We start from the raw sequence: 16,803 nt of genomic DNA on the forward strand, positions 1-16,803 counted from the left end.
CTATTTCTTGGTCTGCGCATATTCCTTCCCCTTCCTCATATCTTATTTTCTTCCTCTTTGAACCATCCCGGTCTTCTCCAGGGACAAGCACAGTTAGTGAGAGCAGTCTGACATACAACAACACCGCTGGAGGCTAGGAAAAGGCATGGAGGTGCAAGAGCATGGTAGCAGGCTGTATGTGGACACGTCATGCCTCGACCGTCTTGACCTGCCTTTATCATTACCAGATGCTGGTGCTGTATCGCCAAACAGCTTGTTGACAGGGGAAAGTGTCTCTGCTTTCACTTTAAGACAGTGACACTCAATCTTTTGGCCCTGCAGGGCCAAATCCATGGGCTGGATCCCTTGTGGGTTGGCATGATGTGGATCAGGCCCCATGCCACTTCAGTCTGGTCCAGCAGACACTCTGGTTTCAGTTTGTAAGTGGATCAAGTCAGTTCAACGTGACAGAAATGGGGTTTCGGTTAACCTGAAGTGAGCCACTTTGACACCGAACGCAGTGTCCCCTCAGGGCTTTACCGAGATCAGCCTGGAACCTGGTTTAAGTTAAATCGGCTCAACTCTCTTGTGCTCCGCGGGGCTCCGGTCAGACACAAGGCCTCCCAGCACAGAAGGATGGCAGGATGCGTCCCCGACCCTTGCCGGCTGCATGCTTTCAGAGGGGGCCGCAGGGGCAAATGTCTGCAGAAGTTCCCGAAAGGGCAACGCGTCTCCTCTCCATTGTACCACGCCGGCTTGGCCTCACAGATGCATCCAGGCCAGGGGGAACGCGACCACTTAAAACTGCAAGTATCTTTTTCCATAAGCAGCTTTCCCAGCGGGACAGCTGCCAAGCATGTTGCTTTTAACAGGCCGTTGGGTTGAAATCTGCTGTTTCCTTCCAGCAACCTGCTTCTGAGTCTAATTATAGCCAGGACCTCCTGGGGTCTACACTGTACTTCTGAGTCGGGACGGCTGGCAATCGTGCTGGGTTGAACTGGCACAAAATAAAGAGCCGATCACGTGACTGGTGGAAATATTAGATTCCCACTGAGAATTTATCTCCATTTCAGGCTCCAGCAAAGTCGCTGCCTGGCAGCTCCCGCGCGGGTTTGTTGGCTCACATTTGGGGTAACTTCAAAAGGGCCCTGCAGACCCGGGGAAACAATGCACTCTTTGCAGCGCGCGGTCGAGCTGTAAGAGCTGGACACTCACGGCATCACCGCACCACTGCTTTCACTGTCTGATGGGAAACTTCAGCCGCAAGAACAAGAAGGGAAAAACAAACCTCCTGCTCTTTGATCTCTCCCAGGCATTGGTTAGTGGGCGAGATGTGCCGGGCATGTGGGAGAGAAGAAGCTTTAGCAACAGCACGTCCAACAATGACTTCTCTTCTGTTTCAGTGCCACGTTGTGCAATGCTCTCCATGCTCCCTGCTCCAAGCTGGCCTCCGAGCTTGTGTGTACACCAGGCTGGGCCGTTAGAAGATGGCTTGGCTTTCACTTGGGTATTCTCCTGGCCAGGGCTAGATGGCTGGTTGCTCACGTCTCGTTTGCAAAACACGATGGCTGATGTTTGCAAAATTTGCAAACCACCTTTGTTTGGGCAAAGGATGGGGTTGGGAACTCCTGGGGCTGGCTAGGAAATCTGGCCCCTAATGTCTTTCCTGGTTTTGCATCCACATCCTGCCTGCAGCAGCCTGGCTCGACGCAGGGCCGGGACTGGGCTGACCTCTCGCAACCAGGGTTCAAGCTACCAGCGGACAGCCTGGAGCTGGGATTCACACGGTCAGAGGTGGGGCTGTCAATGCACAGGATATCACCGGGGCCAAGGATGCATAGAGACAAGGAAATCGTGTTTGGTTGCCTTACTGGCAGGCCTGCATGGGAAGCCTTGACGCTGAGCAGAAAGAGTACATCTGCATCCAGATGCCTGCAGTCAGCAGAGGCAGAGCGAGCCCTTGCTCTTCAAGCTCTGTTTTCGGTGCTGTGAGCACCTTCCGCGACACCCAGCCCGGACCCTTTGGTGGTCACAGCGCCAGATACTCGCAGCAAGAAATAAGGCTGGCACCCCAAAGAGCCCACCGCACAGGGGGCCCCGCGGTACCAGGAGGGTCAGTAACCTCACTGTGACTTGAACCTCCAGCCCCAGGACCTGAACCCAGGACAGTCTCCACCGACGATCTCATTCACCTCCTCTCCCAGCCGCAGGATGGGATCCGTTGACTTCAAGGGATGCGTCTTAACACAACTATTCCCTTGCCATTAAAACAAAACCAGTCCCTACCAAGGACGAGGCGGTGCTTCTGCTGGGTTTACCGGACTTGGTGTCTGAGACCCGGCCCAGCTGAGCGCCACGGACCCCCATGCAGGCCCAGGCGCTCAGCCCTGCACAGTCGGGCCCAGGGGCTCCAGAGCCAGATCTGTAGCTACCCAACTCCTCAGCTGCAGCAGCAGATTATTCTCAGATGCTGGCGCGCGCTGTGGAGCTCCCCCTCTTTCCTGAACAGACTGACGCTGCAGGTTTCAAGGCAAAGGTTGTTCCAAGCCCATCTAGCAGCCCCAGGCCAGCAGGGTCTCATTTCTTCACTCACTCCTTCTTGCTCTCCTGCCAAGCAGTTATTATAATATACTCATGTCTGGACTCACACCAGGCTTTTCCCTTGCCGGAGGGATGTCACGCACAATGAAATACTCCTGATGAAGTGTTTTCTCCCTTTGAAAGCAGAGCTGCCACTGCGGGTGCTGGAGTGGGGGGAGTAGAAAGGCAGCAAAACAGCTGGAAAGGCATCCAGATGGTCCTTCTCTTCCTTGCCACACTTAAATGCAGGTCAGGGTTATGGTGATCAGCAAATTCCTATCCGGAAAGTGAAAGGGGAAATGACAGGGCCAGGCCAGGTCCTCAGCTGGTGACAGGCAGTAGCTCCGCACCACGAGGTCGGTAGCTCTAGACCAGCTGACACCACACAGGGGTCAAGCCCATTTGAGCTGGGGGGGGCTGTGGTGTAGCCAGGCCTTGGGCAGGGCTCACACTTGGGTCTTCTGCAGGGCTGCCCAGTTCCCAGCCACACTGCTGTGTCTTTGTGTCTTTGGAAAGCTGCCCTGGCTTTTTGGGTGCAATGAGGTGCCATGTGTTCAAAGAGCAATCATAGACTCATAGAAAATGAGGGTGGGAAGGGGCCTCAGGAGGTCACATCTAGTCCAACCCCTGCTCCAAGGGACCAGCCCCAGCCCCAAGTACAGCATCCCAGCCAAGGTTTTGTCAAGCTGGGTCTTCAAAGCCTCCAAAGTTGGAGATCCCGCCATCCCTCCAGATAATCTGTCCCAGTGCTTCACCACCCTCCTAGTGAGAGAGTTTTTCCTAATCTCCAACCTCAACTTGCCTTGCTGCAGCTTGAGCCCATTGCTCCTTGTCCTGCCGTCTGCCCCCACTGAGACCAGCCCAGCTCCATCCTCTTTGCAGCCCCCCTGCAGGGAGGTGAAGGCTGCTATTCAATCCCCCTTGCTATGAAATCTCAGTGATGCCCTGTGACCTGAAAACTGCTCTCATACTGGTGCCAAGCAAAGCAGGGTCTCTACGGACCCCTGCCTGCTGCAGCAAAGGGAGGCTCTGTCTTTGCCACAGCCGCAGATGCGCTGCCCTTTTCGACTACCCAGACTTCAAGGCAAAGAAAACCACTGGGATGGATACGAGGTGTCCAGGCTGAGAACGACAGCCTCCTGAATCCGTTCCACAACACGTCCAGTATGTTTTGTGGGGTAGGATACAGGGTGTGTCCCTGTGACATAAGGACGTGTGATGCAGAAAGTTTCCTTCAAATCCAAGGTGCACTGGCAAGTTAGGTTAATACTCCACGAGTTAATGAAATGCACCCGAGAAGGCAATCAAGCCTTGCACGGCTCATCACCCGGACAGCGAGTTCAGAGCAGCCAGCAGCCAGAGGCAGCCAGTGCTTGCTGGTTGGGGTGGGAACGAGGACAGATGGCTGCACTTAATAAAGGAAATCCCGGCTTTGATACCGTGCTCCCCTTCCAGCCAGGGAAGGAATAACCTGGTCCCGGTGCCATCCATGGCAAAACACCCAGCAGCTTCACCCAAGCCAGGATTTCACTCCCTGCATTTGGTCCAGCCTCCCTGTCTCGATCCAGAGTGCAGCCAGACATGTGAACACATTAACATTCCCAGGGCACCTCAGCCAGCATGATACTGGACTCCAGTGGGTGCTGCTTTCTGCATCTCTCGCTCCAAGACCAGCACCTCGGAAGATTTTGGGGCGTGCAACATTTATTCTGCTTGTCTCTACGCTGCCCCCTGCACCATCCTCTGCACTGAGAGCTGGGCAAGCCCATGGGAACGCGTGGGTTGTGGAAGGTGCTTGTAACAGGACAGCCTGTCCCATTAAGAGGGAACAGTCAGTCCTGTTGAGAGAGCCCGGCTTCAGGGCATTTGGATACTGAGAAAGCTTAAAACCTGGGTGGAGAGAGTGGAAGAGGCAGGCAAGCTGTGGGCTGAGGAGCCAGGCTATTGTGCTGGGAAGGGGTTCCCCTCCCTGAGTCCAGGATAGGACAGCAGGATTTTATTTTGCTTTTGTTGGTTTAAAAGCTCCTGTTTGATTTGGGAGGCTGCCCTAGAATACCAGACGCATCTGCTCCCCATTGCACCAGCCATGACCATGACCATGACCATGACCTTCCAGTCCCTACGAGACCTGTACTGCTTCGTGCTCACACGCCCATGATCTCCCAATTAAACCTGCTGCTGCCAGGTGTCAGGGCCTTCCTTCCAGCACAGGCAGGAGGAGCCAGCCTTTGCTCCCTATAGCCAAGCACTTGCCGTTCCCTTTCCCAAGCCCCTAAAATGCAGCAAAACGAAAACCTCAGCTGCACCCCAAGAACGACAACCGCATGAAACCAAACGACGAGCACATGTCACAGAAGGGCCCACGTCCTCAATGCAGTAGGGGTCACTACGCATGGGTCAGAGCGAAGCCCTTCTCTAGCACAGTTTCCTCCCAACAGATCCTACCCAAGCCACAAGGATCCTATTTCCCCACTTTGCTTCTACACAAGTGCTTGGCCTTCCTTTGCTCTCAAATCCTTGCTGAGACAGCCAAGCCAGCCCACCCTCACCCCTGAGGCAGCCGGCAAGAAGCAATCAGGTGCACAATGTTTGCAGGGGCACCCTCCAGGGCACCCAGACCTCCCGCCCAGGTCAGCCATAACATAAGGTCGTGGCATTAGCACAGACGTGGAAGGAAGCTTGAAAGAGAGAGAGAGGGTATGGACTTACTCAAGGAACCGTGTGATGTATTCCCTGCTGCAGCGCGACCAGGTGAGTGGAGAGGTGTCATACAGGAGCTGTGGAGACATGACGAAAGGTCTTTTCCCAACTGGCTCACAGTCATTGCCGCTTCCATCATGCTGAATCCCAAAACTGTGTAAGAGCACAGTCCCACAAAGGAGAGGTGAGCCGTACGCCTGCTGCAGCCACCCCTAGCACATGTACCACCACCCCCAGCCCCGCGATGCTGCACAGCGGTTCAGGAGACCCCTCAGGCTAAGCTGCTGCTTCGTGAGCTTGAATGCAGCTGGAGCTGATGCCTTGGGCAGTGTAGCTTATGCAGGAGGGCTGAAGACCTGAGTTCAGCCCCTGACCCACTCCCCATGGGGATGCTGACTTCTCTGCTTCCCCATGCAGACTCACTGGAGAGGCAGGAAGCTTGGGGACAGTCCCTCTCGCTGGGGGCAGGATTGGGACCTCTATGCAGTACCGTGATACGGGTGAGTAGTCCACGGTCAGTGCACGGAGGGCAGCGGGCACCTGGGGGACGTGACAGTCTCCTCCTAGTGCACTTTGCACCAACTTTACCCACGTTTCAGGGTGGAGCAGAGCACTGGGGCAGGGGCTGAGCCATGGCGTGGGTTTGCAGGAAGGAGCCCCGCAGAGCACGGGCTGTGAGCAGTGCTGAGGGACTAGGTTACTAATAAACGTAGCCTCTCCTGCTAGAAAAATCTCTGCGAACAGCTCAGTTTTGGTTGTAATTTAAAGTTTGGCAGATTGACACTTGGTGTCTTTAACCCCAAGGTTTTTTTGCAAAGAGTCCTGATACTCTCTAGAGCGGAGTTGTCTGGTTACGATTTGGTCGGTCAGACAGTGTCGCTTCTGGCCCTGGCCTGGGCAGGCCTGCTACATCCTGGGGAGTGCATCCAGCCTTGCACCTCCCTTTCTGTGAACAGTAGTGCCAGTAAAACGCACTTGATCCCACAAAGTGAACGCAAGCAGGGCCTGAGCCCAGCCGATGAGAAGTCACGTATAAATTCGAGACGATGCTGCCTCACCAGTACTTTTTACCCAGTGTTGCCTGGGTCCCATAGCAAGAAGCCAGGTCAATAGTGGCAAGGCTGCAAGCACCCAAATACAGCAGGGTCCCATGGGCTGGCATGCACTTAAAGGTGGCTGTCTGAGTGACTGTCCAGCCTCCCTGGACACAAGAGAGGCCCCAGTAACATATCAGGCATCCACCAAGTAATTTAGGAGCCTGATTTTTTTAGCTACTCTTGCAAATTGTGCCCGCAAACAAAGAAGGTATTAGCACCAAGATCTGCTTGTGACGATATCAAGAACAGGGAAGGGGACAGCTCCGTTGTCACTCTATGTCCCATAGGCACAGGGGCTTGCTTCTCCCCTCAGTTATGCTGGTATAAATCAGGAGGATTTCCACTGGATTCAGTTGAATTACTCTGGCCCCCATCCTGGACAAGTGGGTCAGACTGGGGCCTGAAGTGTCTGGCTAAGCCTGACTGCCTGGGCAGCACAGTGGAAGTCAGAGGCAGTTTCCACCTTGCTCTCTACAAATAAATCTTTGCTTCAAGCAATTGAGAGTGCATGCGCATTTGGGGCCAGCCAGCTGGAGCAGGCAGAGTCCTTATCTGACTCCTTCTCCGGTTCATTGCTTGCTTTCCCAAATGCACAGACTCCTGGCTTAGCCTAGGCCTGATTGCTGCTTTCCCTCTCACAGACATGCCTGTGCTCAGAGGCATGTGTATTAGCTCCTTTTGGGTGCATCTACATGTTCATTAATGCACTTTTGCTAATGCACATTAAATGTAATACCTCCATTGTGAGGTACTAGGAAAAGGTGCATTAGCAAAAGTGCACTTTTTTGTGATGCTTTAATATGCATTAAAATAGGCTAATGCACATTAAAACACATGTGTAGACGTGCCTGCTGCGTACCAAGAAGGGACTCTGCAGGGTCTTGTTCCAAGGGGGAACATAGAAGATGAACCTCAAAAAGCAAGACCAGGGGCTTGAGCCGAGTTTCTGAAGCCAACATTTAATTCAGGAGATCAGTGAAACAAAAATTTAATGCAACTTGTCAGCGTATTGTGAGATGGCACTTTTCTTAAGGAACATTTCCATTCAAAAACATGGTGATGAGTTTTATAATAGGCCTCCTTACTACAAACCCAAGTCAGGAAGAGATTGTGAGAATACTGGTTTCATTAAATGTCAGAAAATGTATCCTTAACCAAAGCCGGGCAAGTACAGCATACAAATGTTGCAAGGAACACTTGAAAATATGTGATGGTTTCCCAGACCTATGCTATTTAAAAGACCTTTCCAAAGTCAATTGTATAAACACACAGTGAAGTTCGGGAGGACAAACCTTATTTAATTTAATGGACTCTATTTAAACTGAAATAATTTCTAGGCATTTGTATTCATTTAAATAATTCACCCTTCTTATTCAAAACCTAGCTTGAACTGGGCCTGTTCATTTCCAGGGACCATTCAGCTTCTGCAGAAATCAGTGCCGTTGAGTAGAAACGGACTGTGGGGAGCACATGGTTGTTTTTTAAACTTTGATGCTAATAAATTCATAACAACTGAATGCCGTGAGCAAAATTTGCAGGGCAAAATTAGCTGTAGCTCCCAATGACTTTGGCTGTTTCCCCATGCCCAGTCCCACCTACCCTTCTTAAAGCTGTGCAGCGCATCTTTCCCTGCCAGAGGTCCCAAAAGAGACTAAACGAGCCCACCGTACCTGTGTCCGAGTTCATGCGCCACGGTGAAAGCCAGGGGCAGGCCTGTATCCTCATTGATATTGCAGCTTCGGTGGGGCTGGCACATTCCTGACACATGAGACAGACCCAGAGTCTCACACGGCCGGTTCATGGCTGCACAGATGTCTTTCCTTTTACATCCAGGAATGACGGACAAACACACACACACATGCACACATACACACAGCAGATAGGTGGTTTAAATACACTGTCCTCCAAGGTGGGAAAGTTAACTAAGAGTTGAGATGATGGATTTGTCTGGGGTGGTTTGAACAGGCAGGGGTTGGACTAGGAGGTCCCATCCAGCCCCACGGCTCTAGGAGTCCATGAAAATAAAACTGAGAAAAACAAGGCTCTGCACATTATGAAGCTGGGCCAGCCACCGGATCACAAGGGAGAGCCTAGCCAGTGGAAACCACCTGGGATTTGCATTACGGAGGAAGGAGTGAAGCTCTCCACACACAGGAGGGGCTCCGTTTCAGCTCAGCAGAGCGGAAACCCCTTGCTGCACAGAGGCTGCGTGCAACAGGGACGCTGTATCCTGCAGCTCCCAGGGTGCTCGCGTTCCCTGGTGCGACACGACATAACATCGCCCCGCTGTCACACGTACGTAAACAGTGCAAACGCACTGTCACTGGCTAAACAGTGGGAAAGAACAGCTATGTCCAGAGGACAGATTTTTTCTATTTACTCTCCTAGTGGCCCAGCTAATGAAAGAGCCTGATGAATTTAAAATCCGCAGTCCCTTGGCTACATTAGTTCCATCTTCTAAATACAGCTGAGGCTGGAAACAATTAATCAATGAGTGGCCAGTGCATGTCTCAGGGGATTACTACAGCCCCAGGTGTGCTGCCTTCGAAGCAAAGCCACTTCAGCCACCCAGGAAGAACAGTAACACCCCGGGATTGCACAGCTGAGAGCATCTGGTTTCTGTTACCGAGCCAATGCCCTGGAGAAGAGGAGGGTGTTGGAGGAGATACCCTGCCTGGGAGTTTACTGGGCATCACTGCAGTGGCTCGACTACTGCCAGTGACCAGAGTGCAGTGGCTCAGAGCCACTGAACTGACTGCCTCGGCTGGGATTTTCAAAGTCGCCAAAAGGATCTAGTGGCCCAAACCCTTGCGGCTTTGCTGGGAGTGAGGCCTCTTTGCAAATCCCCACCTTTTGTTCATAAGGAAAAATAACAAGTGCAGCACAAAGACAAGTGCAAAGTGCTGCACCTGGGCAAAATGACCCTCCAACACACCTCTAGGCTGGGGGCTGACCTTCGCCGCAGCACAGCAGCGGAAAGGGATCTTGGAGTCATAGTGGACTCTGAGATGAATGTGAGTCGTCAGTGTGGCGGAGTGATCAGCAAGGCTAACCGCACTTTATCCTGCATTAGCAGATGCATGACAAACAGGTCCAGGGAGGTGATGCTTCCCCTCTGTGCAGCACTGGTCAGACCACAGCTGGAGTACTGCGTCCAGATTTGGGGCCCGCACTTCAAGATGGATGTGGAGAATCTCTAAGGGTTCAGAGGAGGCCATTCGTATGGTCAGGGGCCTGCAGGCAAGGCCCTACCAGGAGAGACTGAGGGCCCTGGATCTCTTCGGCCTTCCCAAGAGGAGGCTGAGAGGTGATTTTGTGGCTGCCTACAACATCGTGGGGGGCAGCAGGGAATAGGAGATGCTCTGTTTACGAGGGCACCCCTAGAGTAACTAGGGACAACGGCCACAAATTGATGGAGAGCTGATTTAGGTTGGATGTTAGAAAGACCTTCTTTACGGTGAGGGTTGCCAGAATCTGGAATGGGCTCCAAGGGAGGTGGTGCTCTCCCCTACCCCGGGGGTCTTCAAGAAGAGACTGGACATGCACCTGGCTGGGCCGTCTGACCCCAGCACTCTTTCCTGCCCACAGCAGGGGGTCAGACTCGATGACCTACTGAGGTCCCTTCCAGCCTGAACATCTTTGAATCTATGAAAGTGAGCATCCTTTCAAGATGGGGCTATCCTGAGGGGTTGGCATTGGGGCTGTGCTGAAACCTGGCACCTGGACACCCTAACGCTTGAGTAGACACAGACCCAAGCTCTGAGGCCAGCTCCAGCCATTAATGAGCTTGCCCCAAACCATCCTGGTGCATTTCCAGCTGCCCCCAGCGATGTTCACACAAGACCCAGCTAAGGAAAATGCATGGCAAATAGCCCCGCAGGGGACCTAGCAAGTGCCCTGTTCCCTGCCGTTCCCAGCACCCTGGTGTGTCTCTGACCCAGCAGAGAAGGGGCCCAAGTGCCACACACCTCGTGAGCAGGACGGCCACGTCGTGATGCTGCGGGTGGGAGTCTCCTTTCACATTGATGCTTTTCTGCCACTTGCAAAAGCTTCTCAGGGTGTTGTCGGCGTGGTGGGTGATTTTCAGCTCCTCCTGCCAACAGCAACAAACACAAGACTGCTGTCAGACTGTCACCCCTTTTGTCACTTGTAGGAGTGCCAGGGGCAGATTCTGCTCTCCGTCACACCAGGGTAAGATCAAGGACAACCTTTCTTCCCCTTGCCTAGATTACTCCAGATTCACGCTGCACAGTTAGGGCTGGATCTGGCACCTTTTCTGCTTCCATTGGATCTGGGATCAGGCTGCAGCATTGAATAGTTTAATAATGCAAGTTAAAGTGATGGTGGGAAAACTGTTTTGCTCAGGCTGATGAGCCCATGACCAGGACACAGCTGGGGGAACCAGATCAAACAGCTGAGCAGCTTCAGCTTAGGGAGAATGAGAACTGCAGCTGGGGAACACAAACAACCGGGCAGTCACATTCGCCTGCCACTGCTACTTGCTAGGTTGGTCCCGGGAGACCTATTCAGTGCTGGAAACCGGAGTCAGAAGAGAAGAACATCTGCTGGCTCCATCCTGACGCCCAGCCACAGCGGGGCCATCGCTGCTCGTTTTAGAGGAAATGCTGCCAAGAGCCAAACCGCATGTCCAGATGCCAGTAGCAATGGGATAGTTCCCATCGGCTGCTGGATGGGGCAGGCATGGGTTGCATTCTGGTGGGAAACCTCTATGAATGACTGAACCAACAGCTCCTAATCACAATGGGGACTAGATTCTGCCGTTTCTCTGCTTGTGGATGTCCCTCTGCCTTTAAGAAGTCCACCCACGCAGCAGCTACACAGTGGAGCAATCAGTGCTCTGGCGTCTGTGCTGAATCAGTGCAAGTTTTTTCAGGCTACTGAAATCATAGACTTGTAGAAAATGAGGGTGGGAAGGGACTAGAGAAACTGGACCTTTTGACTAGAGAAACTGGACCTTTCGACTAGAGAAACTGGACCTTTTCAGCCTCCGCAAGAGAAGGTTGAGAGGCGACCTTGTGGCTGCCTATAAGTTCATCACGGGGGCACAGAAGGGAATTGGTGAGTATTTATTCACCAAGGCGCCCCCGGGGTTACAAGAAACAATGGCCACAAACTAGCAGAGAGCAGATTTAGATTGGACATTAGGAAGAACTTCTTCACAGTTCGAGTGGCCAAGGTCTGGAACGGGCTCCCAAGGGAGGTGGTGCTCTCCCCTACCCTGGGGGTCTTCAAGAGGAGGTTAGACGAGTATCTAGCTGGGGTCATCTAGACCCAGCACTCTTTCCTGCCTGTGCAGGGGGTCGGACTCGATGATCTATTGAGGTCCCTTCCGACCCTAACATCTATGAATCTATGAATCTCTGGATCTCAGGAGGTTACATCTAGTCCAACCCCCTGCTCCAAGCAGGACCAGCTCCAGCTACATCATCCCAGCCAAGGCTTTGTCTACCCAGGTCTTAAACACCTCCAAGGATGGAGAATTTGCAACCTCTCTGAAATACTGGAACAGGTTATAGGTAACCTGTTCCAGTGCTTTACTACCCTCCTAGTGAGAGAGTTTTTCCTAAAATCTAACCTCAACTTCCCTTGCAGCAGCTGGAGCCCATTGCTCCTTGTCCTGTATCTGCCCCCACTGAGACCAGTCCAGCTCTATCCACCCCGGCAGGGAGGTGAAGGCTGCTATTCAATCCCCCTCGGTCTTCTCTTCTGCAGACTAAATCAGCCCAGTTCCCTCGGCCTCTCCTCACCAGTCCTGTCCCCCAGCCCCCCAACCATTTTCACTGCCCTCCGCTGGACTCTCTCCAATGTGCCCAAATGAGGGGAAAGGGATAATGCCTGGTCGTGAGTGACCAGCTTGCAGTCTCCCGTAGGAAAAGAAGTCAAAACACCCAGGCACAAAAGGACCAGAAATGTCAATCGCTCTGTTTTCTTTTTACCTCGTCATCTTCCAGCAGGATTAGGCGCACAATGGCAATGTTGATCGGGTTTCCGATGCTGGCATCGTGGAATATACCTGCCACCTGCAAAACACCAAGCGCATAAGGGCTCAGAGACAGAGGTCGCTCTGCTGGCAGTACTCTGGGGAAGTGCATCTGGGAGAGAACTGGGGTCCAGAAAGACAGTGCCGAGCACTGCCGGCTCCAAACCAGAAGTTCCTCAAAATTAAGGATGAGATTGATTCCCGGTCCAGGTCAGGGCCAAATGATTACACAAGTGTTTTCGCTCCGCTGCAGCCTCAACCTGGGTGACATGTTGAACTCAACCAAGCATGTGCCTGGGATCAAGTCTTTGCCTTCACTGTACGAGTGTGTGTGGCTTCTTGTGGGAGCTGTTCTCCATCACACAAATACAGCAAGTGGCCTTGCACTGGTGTCCCCTGCCCTCTGCTCTCTCTGCTGCCTTTGCTGGAGAGCATAACTGTGCTGATGCAGTCCCAAGGAAACAGCAGGTGAATCGTGCCCAAGGATGCTAAGCTCTCTGAAGCAAATATCCTGAGAGGACTCATGCCATGACTTTTACTTGATACCCCAGCCAAGCTGCCCTGGCGGTGAAGTGCTTCCTTGTTAACCCCCCAAGTGACCTTGCTTCTGATTTACCCTTTCCTCCCAGCTCTGAAAGTAGTGGCAGCCATGAGAGCTGCTGAGGAATTTGAATGCAATGATTGCAACAAGCTTTTGGAGCCTGAAGTCATTTTTATGAGAAGCGTGATGGCCCAGAGCAGGCAGCCCCATGTCTCAGTGCTGGGGACTCTTCCCAGCTCTTGGGTGCTGCTTCACTTGACTCTCTCCCTGTAACATCTTGCAATGGCATGTTCCTGGGAGAGCCGGGCATTTTTGTCTTGCCAGCCAGGCTAGGTCACGGGAGAGTTGGCACCAGCTCAGCTGGGAAGCGTTAGCTGGCAGGCTGCAAGGAGCTGCTTGTTGACCAGGTGGCTAAACACACCTGCATCTTCTCTGCAGGTCTTGTTTCACAAGCCATTCCCGTGGCATCACTGGGAGTTCCCAGAGCCCTCTCGAGCACTGGGCAGTCTTCCTATAGACCGCAGTGGATTAAAATCAGACCCAGCAAGATGGCACGTGCAGCCTCTACATGTCAAGCACAGGGCTGCCAGCTGCCTTACATGCCTGTATTGGGCAACATGGGGTTTTAGGTCTGTGGGAGCTCCCTCCAGGGCTGGCCAGAGCACAGGTGAAGGGTCTCCATCCAGCCCACCAGTGCTGATGCAGAAGGAACAGCCATTCTCCCCTGACAGATCTGGGAGCGAGTGCTCAAGCCACGCACCACCCATAGTTCAGGGCTGGCAAGAAAGTAATGTCTAGTCCAGCTAGGATAACTGAGCCTAAGGTAGCAAAAGGAGTTATTGGAGCCAGGAGCTGGAGTCCTGTGGTGCAGAAGAGGTGTGCAGGAAAGGGGAGGTAAAGAGCAATCAGCACAGGCCGTCAGGGACGGGATGAAACCTGGGAAGTCCAGTGACGATTAGCTCTTACAGTTCGGCCACTTGAGTCATCAGCAGCTTTCACTGCCAAGCCCAAACTCACCATGTTCATGACGGTCAGGACGTATTTCTCGATGTTTTCACTCCCGTGATATTCCACCATCTTGGTATCTGCTACCACCAGCGTTTCCACCCACTTCTCCTTGCTGATGGAGCGCTGCTTTATTCTCCGCTTCTTCTGCTGTTTCTGCTCCCAGCGCTCCCGCCGTTTCTCAGACTTCTCCAGGCTCTTCTGCGATTCTGAAGGATTGAGGAGAAAAAGGGGTTTCTGGGACACCTGAAAGTAAATGAGCTTTTTTCTAAAAGAAGGAATTACCCTGATGCAAGTAAACAGAGCCTACACAGAGTCTGGAAGCATGGACTACAGGTGTACTCTTAGTGTCATAGTTGGCAGGGTCGGAAGGGACCTGAGCAGATCATCAAATCCGACCCCTGCCCTGGCAGGAAAGAGCACTGGGGTCAAACGACCCCGGCAAGGTGTTCATCCAGCCTCCTCTTAAAGACCCCCAGGGCAGGAGCCAGCACCACTTCTCTTGCGAGTTGGTTCCAGATACTAGCCGTCCTGACCGTGAAGTCGTGCCTCCTGATGTCTAGTCTGAATCTCCATCAACTTACGATTGTTATTCCTTGTAACTCCCAGTAGTGCTCGGGGGAACAGGGACTCCCCCAATGCCTGCTGGTTCCCCCTGACTAGTTTGTAACAGGCCACTAGATCCCCCCTCAGCCTTCTCATGTGGAGCTGAACAGGTTCAGGTCCCGTCGCCTCTCCTCGTAGGGCCTGCCCTGCTGCCCCTGACCATGCGGGTGGCCTCCTCTGGACCCTCTCCATGCTGTCCACATCCCTCCTGAAGTGCGGCGCCCAGACCTGGACACAGTACTCCAGCTGCGGCCTGACCAGTGCCGCATAGAGGGGGAGGATCACCTCCTTGGCCCTGCTCGAGATGCATCTGTGGATGCACGACAAGGTGCGGTTGGCCTTCCTGACCGCGTCCCCACACTGTCGACCCATGTTCATTTTGGCATCAGTAATGACTCCAAGATCCTTTTCTGCCTCTGCACTGCCGAGAAGAGAGTTCCCCAGCCTGTAGCTCTGCTGCTGGTTCTCATCTGCCCACCCCTGTAACATGTCCAGATCCAATTGCAGCCTATTCCTCCCTTCTAGCGTGCCCGCTTCTTCCCACATCTTAGTGTCATCCATGAATTGAACAGGGTGCTTTTCACCCCCTCGTCCAAGTCACTGATGAAGATGTTGAACAGCGCAGGTCCGAGGACCGAGGCCTGGGGGACCCCACTGCCCACAGCCCTCCAGGTCGAAAATGACCCGTCCACCACCACTCTCTGGGTGCGGCCCTCCAGCCAGTTAGTGACCCGTCTGGCTGTGTAGGCATCAATGCCACAGTCGCCTAGCTTTTTAACAAGAATGGGGTGAGAGACAGTGTCGAAGGCCTTCCTGAAGTCCAGAAAGACTACATCCACTGCGACACCTGCGTCTAAGGATGTTGTGACCTGGTCACAGAAGGCACCAGGTTGGTCTGACATGATCTGCCTCTAATGAACCCGTGTTGGTTGCCCCCGAGCATGCACTCCCCTGCCGGCCCCTCGCGGACATGCGCCAGGATAACTCTCTCAACAAGCTTCCCCAGGACCGAGGTAAGACTAACAGGCCTATAATTTCCTGGGTCCTCCTTCCTCCCTTTTTTGAAAATGGGAACCACATTGGCCCTTTTCCAGTCCTCCGGCACCTCGCCAGAGCACCGTGAGTGCTCGTAAAGCCGTGCCGGCGTCCCGCAATGACCTCTGTCAACTCCCTCAGCACTCGGGGGTGGAGATCGTCAGGACCTGCTGATCTGAACACGTCCAGCCCCTCCAGAAGTTCCCGGACTAGATCCTTACTGACCCTGCGCCTGTCTGCACCTCCCCTGGGACCATCGGGGATCCCGGTGTGGGGTGTGACCTGGTCCCTGCTCAGAAAAAAGGAGGCAAAGAAATTGCCCTCCCCTATCAAGGCTTATACTCTTCCCTCGCCTATCAAGGCTTATAGAAGAAAGGCCTCTGAACTTCTTTTTATTGCTCACTGCCTTTGGATATTGGAAAGAAAACCAGTGCATGGAAAGAAAATGCATCTTGGAAAGAAAATGTGCGTTTGACTCAATTTCTTTCACTAGACCTCTGCCCGGGAGTGCCCGTGAGGGACATGGAGATGCAGGCAGTCATGGGAACCTATATTTCACAATGCTTAATATTGTTATTGAAACACTGTCTGTTTATTATGCAAGCACGCAGGCGCCTGTGGGTATATACAAACCAGATCGACGATACCAATGTCTAGCTAATATGCACCCATCCAGCTCAGGAGGCTTTCATATGGGAAGACCGTTCTGTAACGAAATACAGCCCCTGCTTCAAATGCCTGGGCAGCTGGCTTGCACCCACTCCTAGACGTTGCCAGATATGTCCTGATCACGTTCAAAAGGACCCCACAGCCTAAATTGAGGTTTCCCGGGCTGCACCAGAGACTTCATTGAGAATTCCCTTGTTTCCAGCCACCCTGGGGAGAGAGAGCAACTGCATTTGTGCAAAACACAACAGGATGCTGAAGCAAAGACGGGACACGCCCAGCACGTTACAGCAGCTCTGCCTTCTCAGGCAAAGCTTTCCCTCTGCTGCTGCTCCAGGCAGTGTGAGGGTCAATCACAGGCTAAATAAGAGCTTTATAGGCCACATCATAAACACTTGGAAAGGCTTTTATGGTCAGGGTCTAAAGGTTCAACAAGCTTTCATTGGCAATAACCTTCTACATGTTTATGGCCTGCATTGTACTTGAGTAGCAGAGACCTTTCCCTCTCTAGCCCTAAAGAATCCTAAGCATCCAGCTAAGTTGATCAAGCCCCACTGCTACAATGCAATCACGACACTTTAATCAAAATAACT

At 52.9% G+C, this 16,803-nt stretch overlaps 1 protein-coding gene across 1 annotated transcript in view; it reads right to left on the reverse strand.

The window, feature by feature from the left end:
• The window catches only part of ADAMTS7 (ADAM metallopeptidase with thrombospondin type 1 motif 7), a 137,853-nt gene that overhangs the window by 109,203 nt on the left and 11,847 nt on the right, over positions 1–16,803 (reverse strand). Inside the window, exons 4-8 of the mRNA XM_014601147.3 lie at positions 13,916–14,112; positions 12,314–12,397; positions 10,325–10,449; positions 8,027–8,176; positions 5,269–5,412 (exon numbers count right to left, since the gene is read on the reverse strand). Coding sequence (XP_014456633.2) covers positions 5,269–5,412; positions 8,027–8,176; positions 10,325–10,449; positions 12,314–12,397; positions 13,916–14,112 — 700 coding nt within the window. The remainder of the gene's footprint in view (positions 1–5,268; positions 5,413–8,026; positions 8,177–10,324; positions 10,450–12,313; positions 12,398–13,915; positions 14,113–16,803) is intronic.

The sequence above is a fragment of the Alligator mississippiensis genome, chromosome 11, assembly GCF_030867095.1.
Source record: "Alligator mississippiensis isolate rAllMis1 chromosome 11, rAllMis1, whole genome shotgun sequence".
Lineage (NCBI taxonomy): Eukaryota > Metazoa > Chordata > Crocodylia > Alligatoridae > Alligator > Alligator mississippiensis.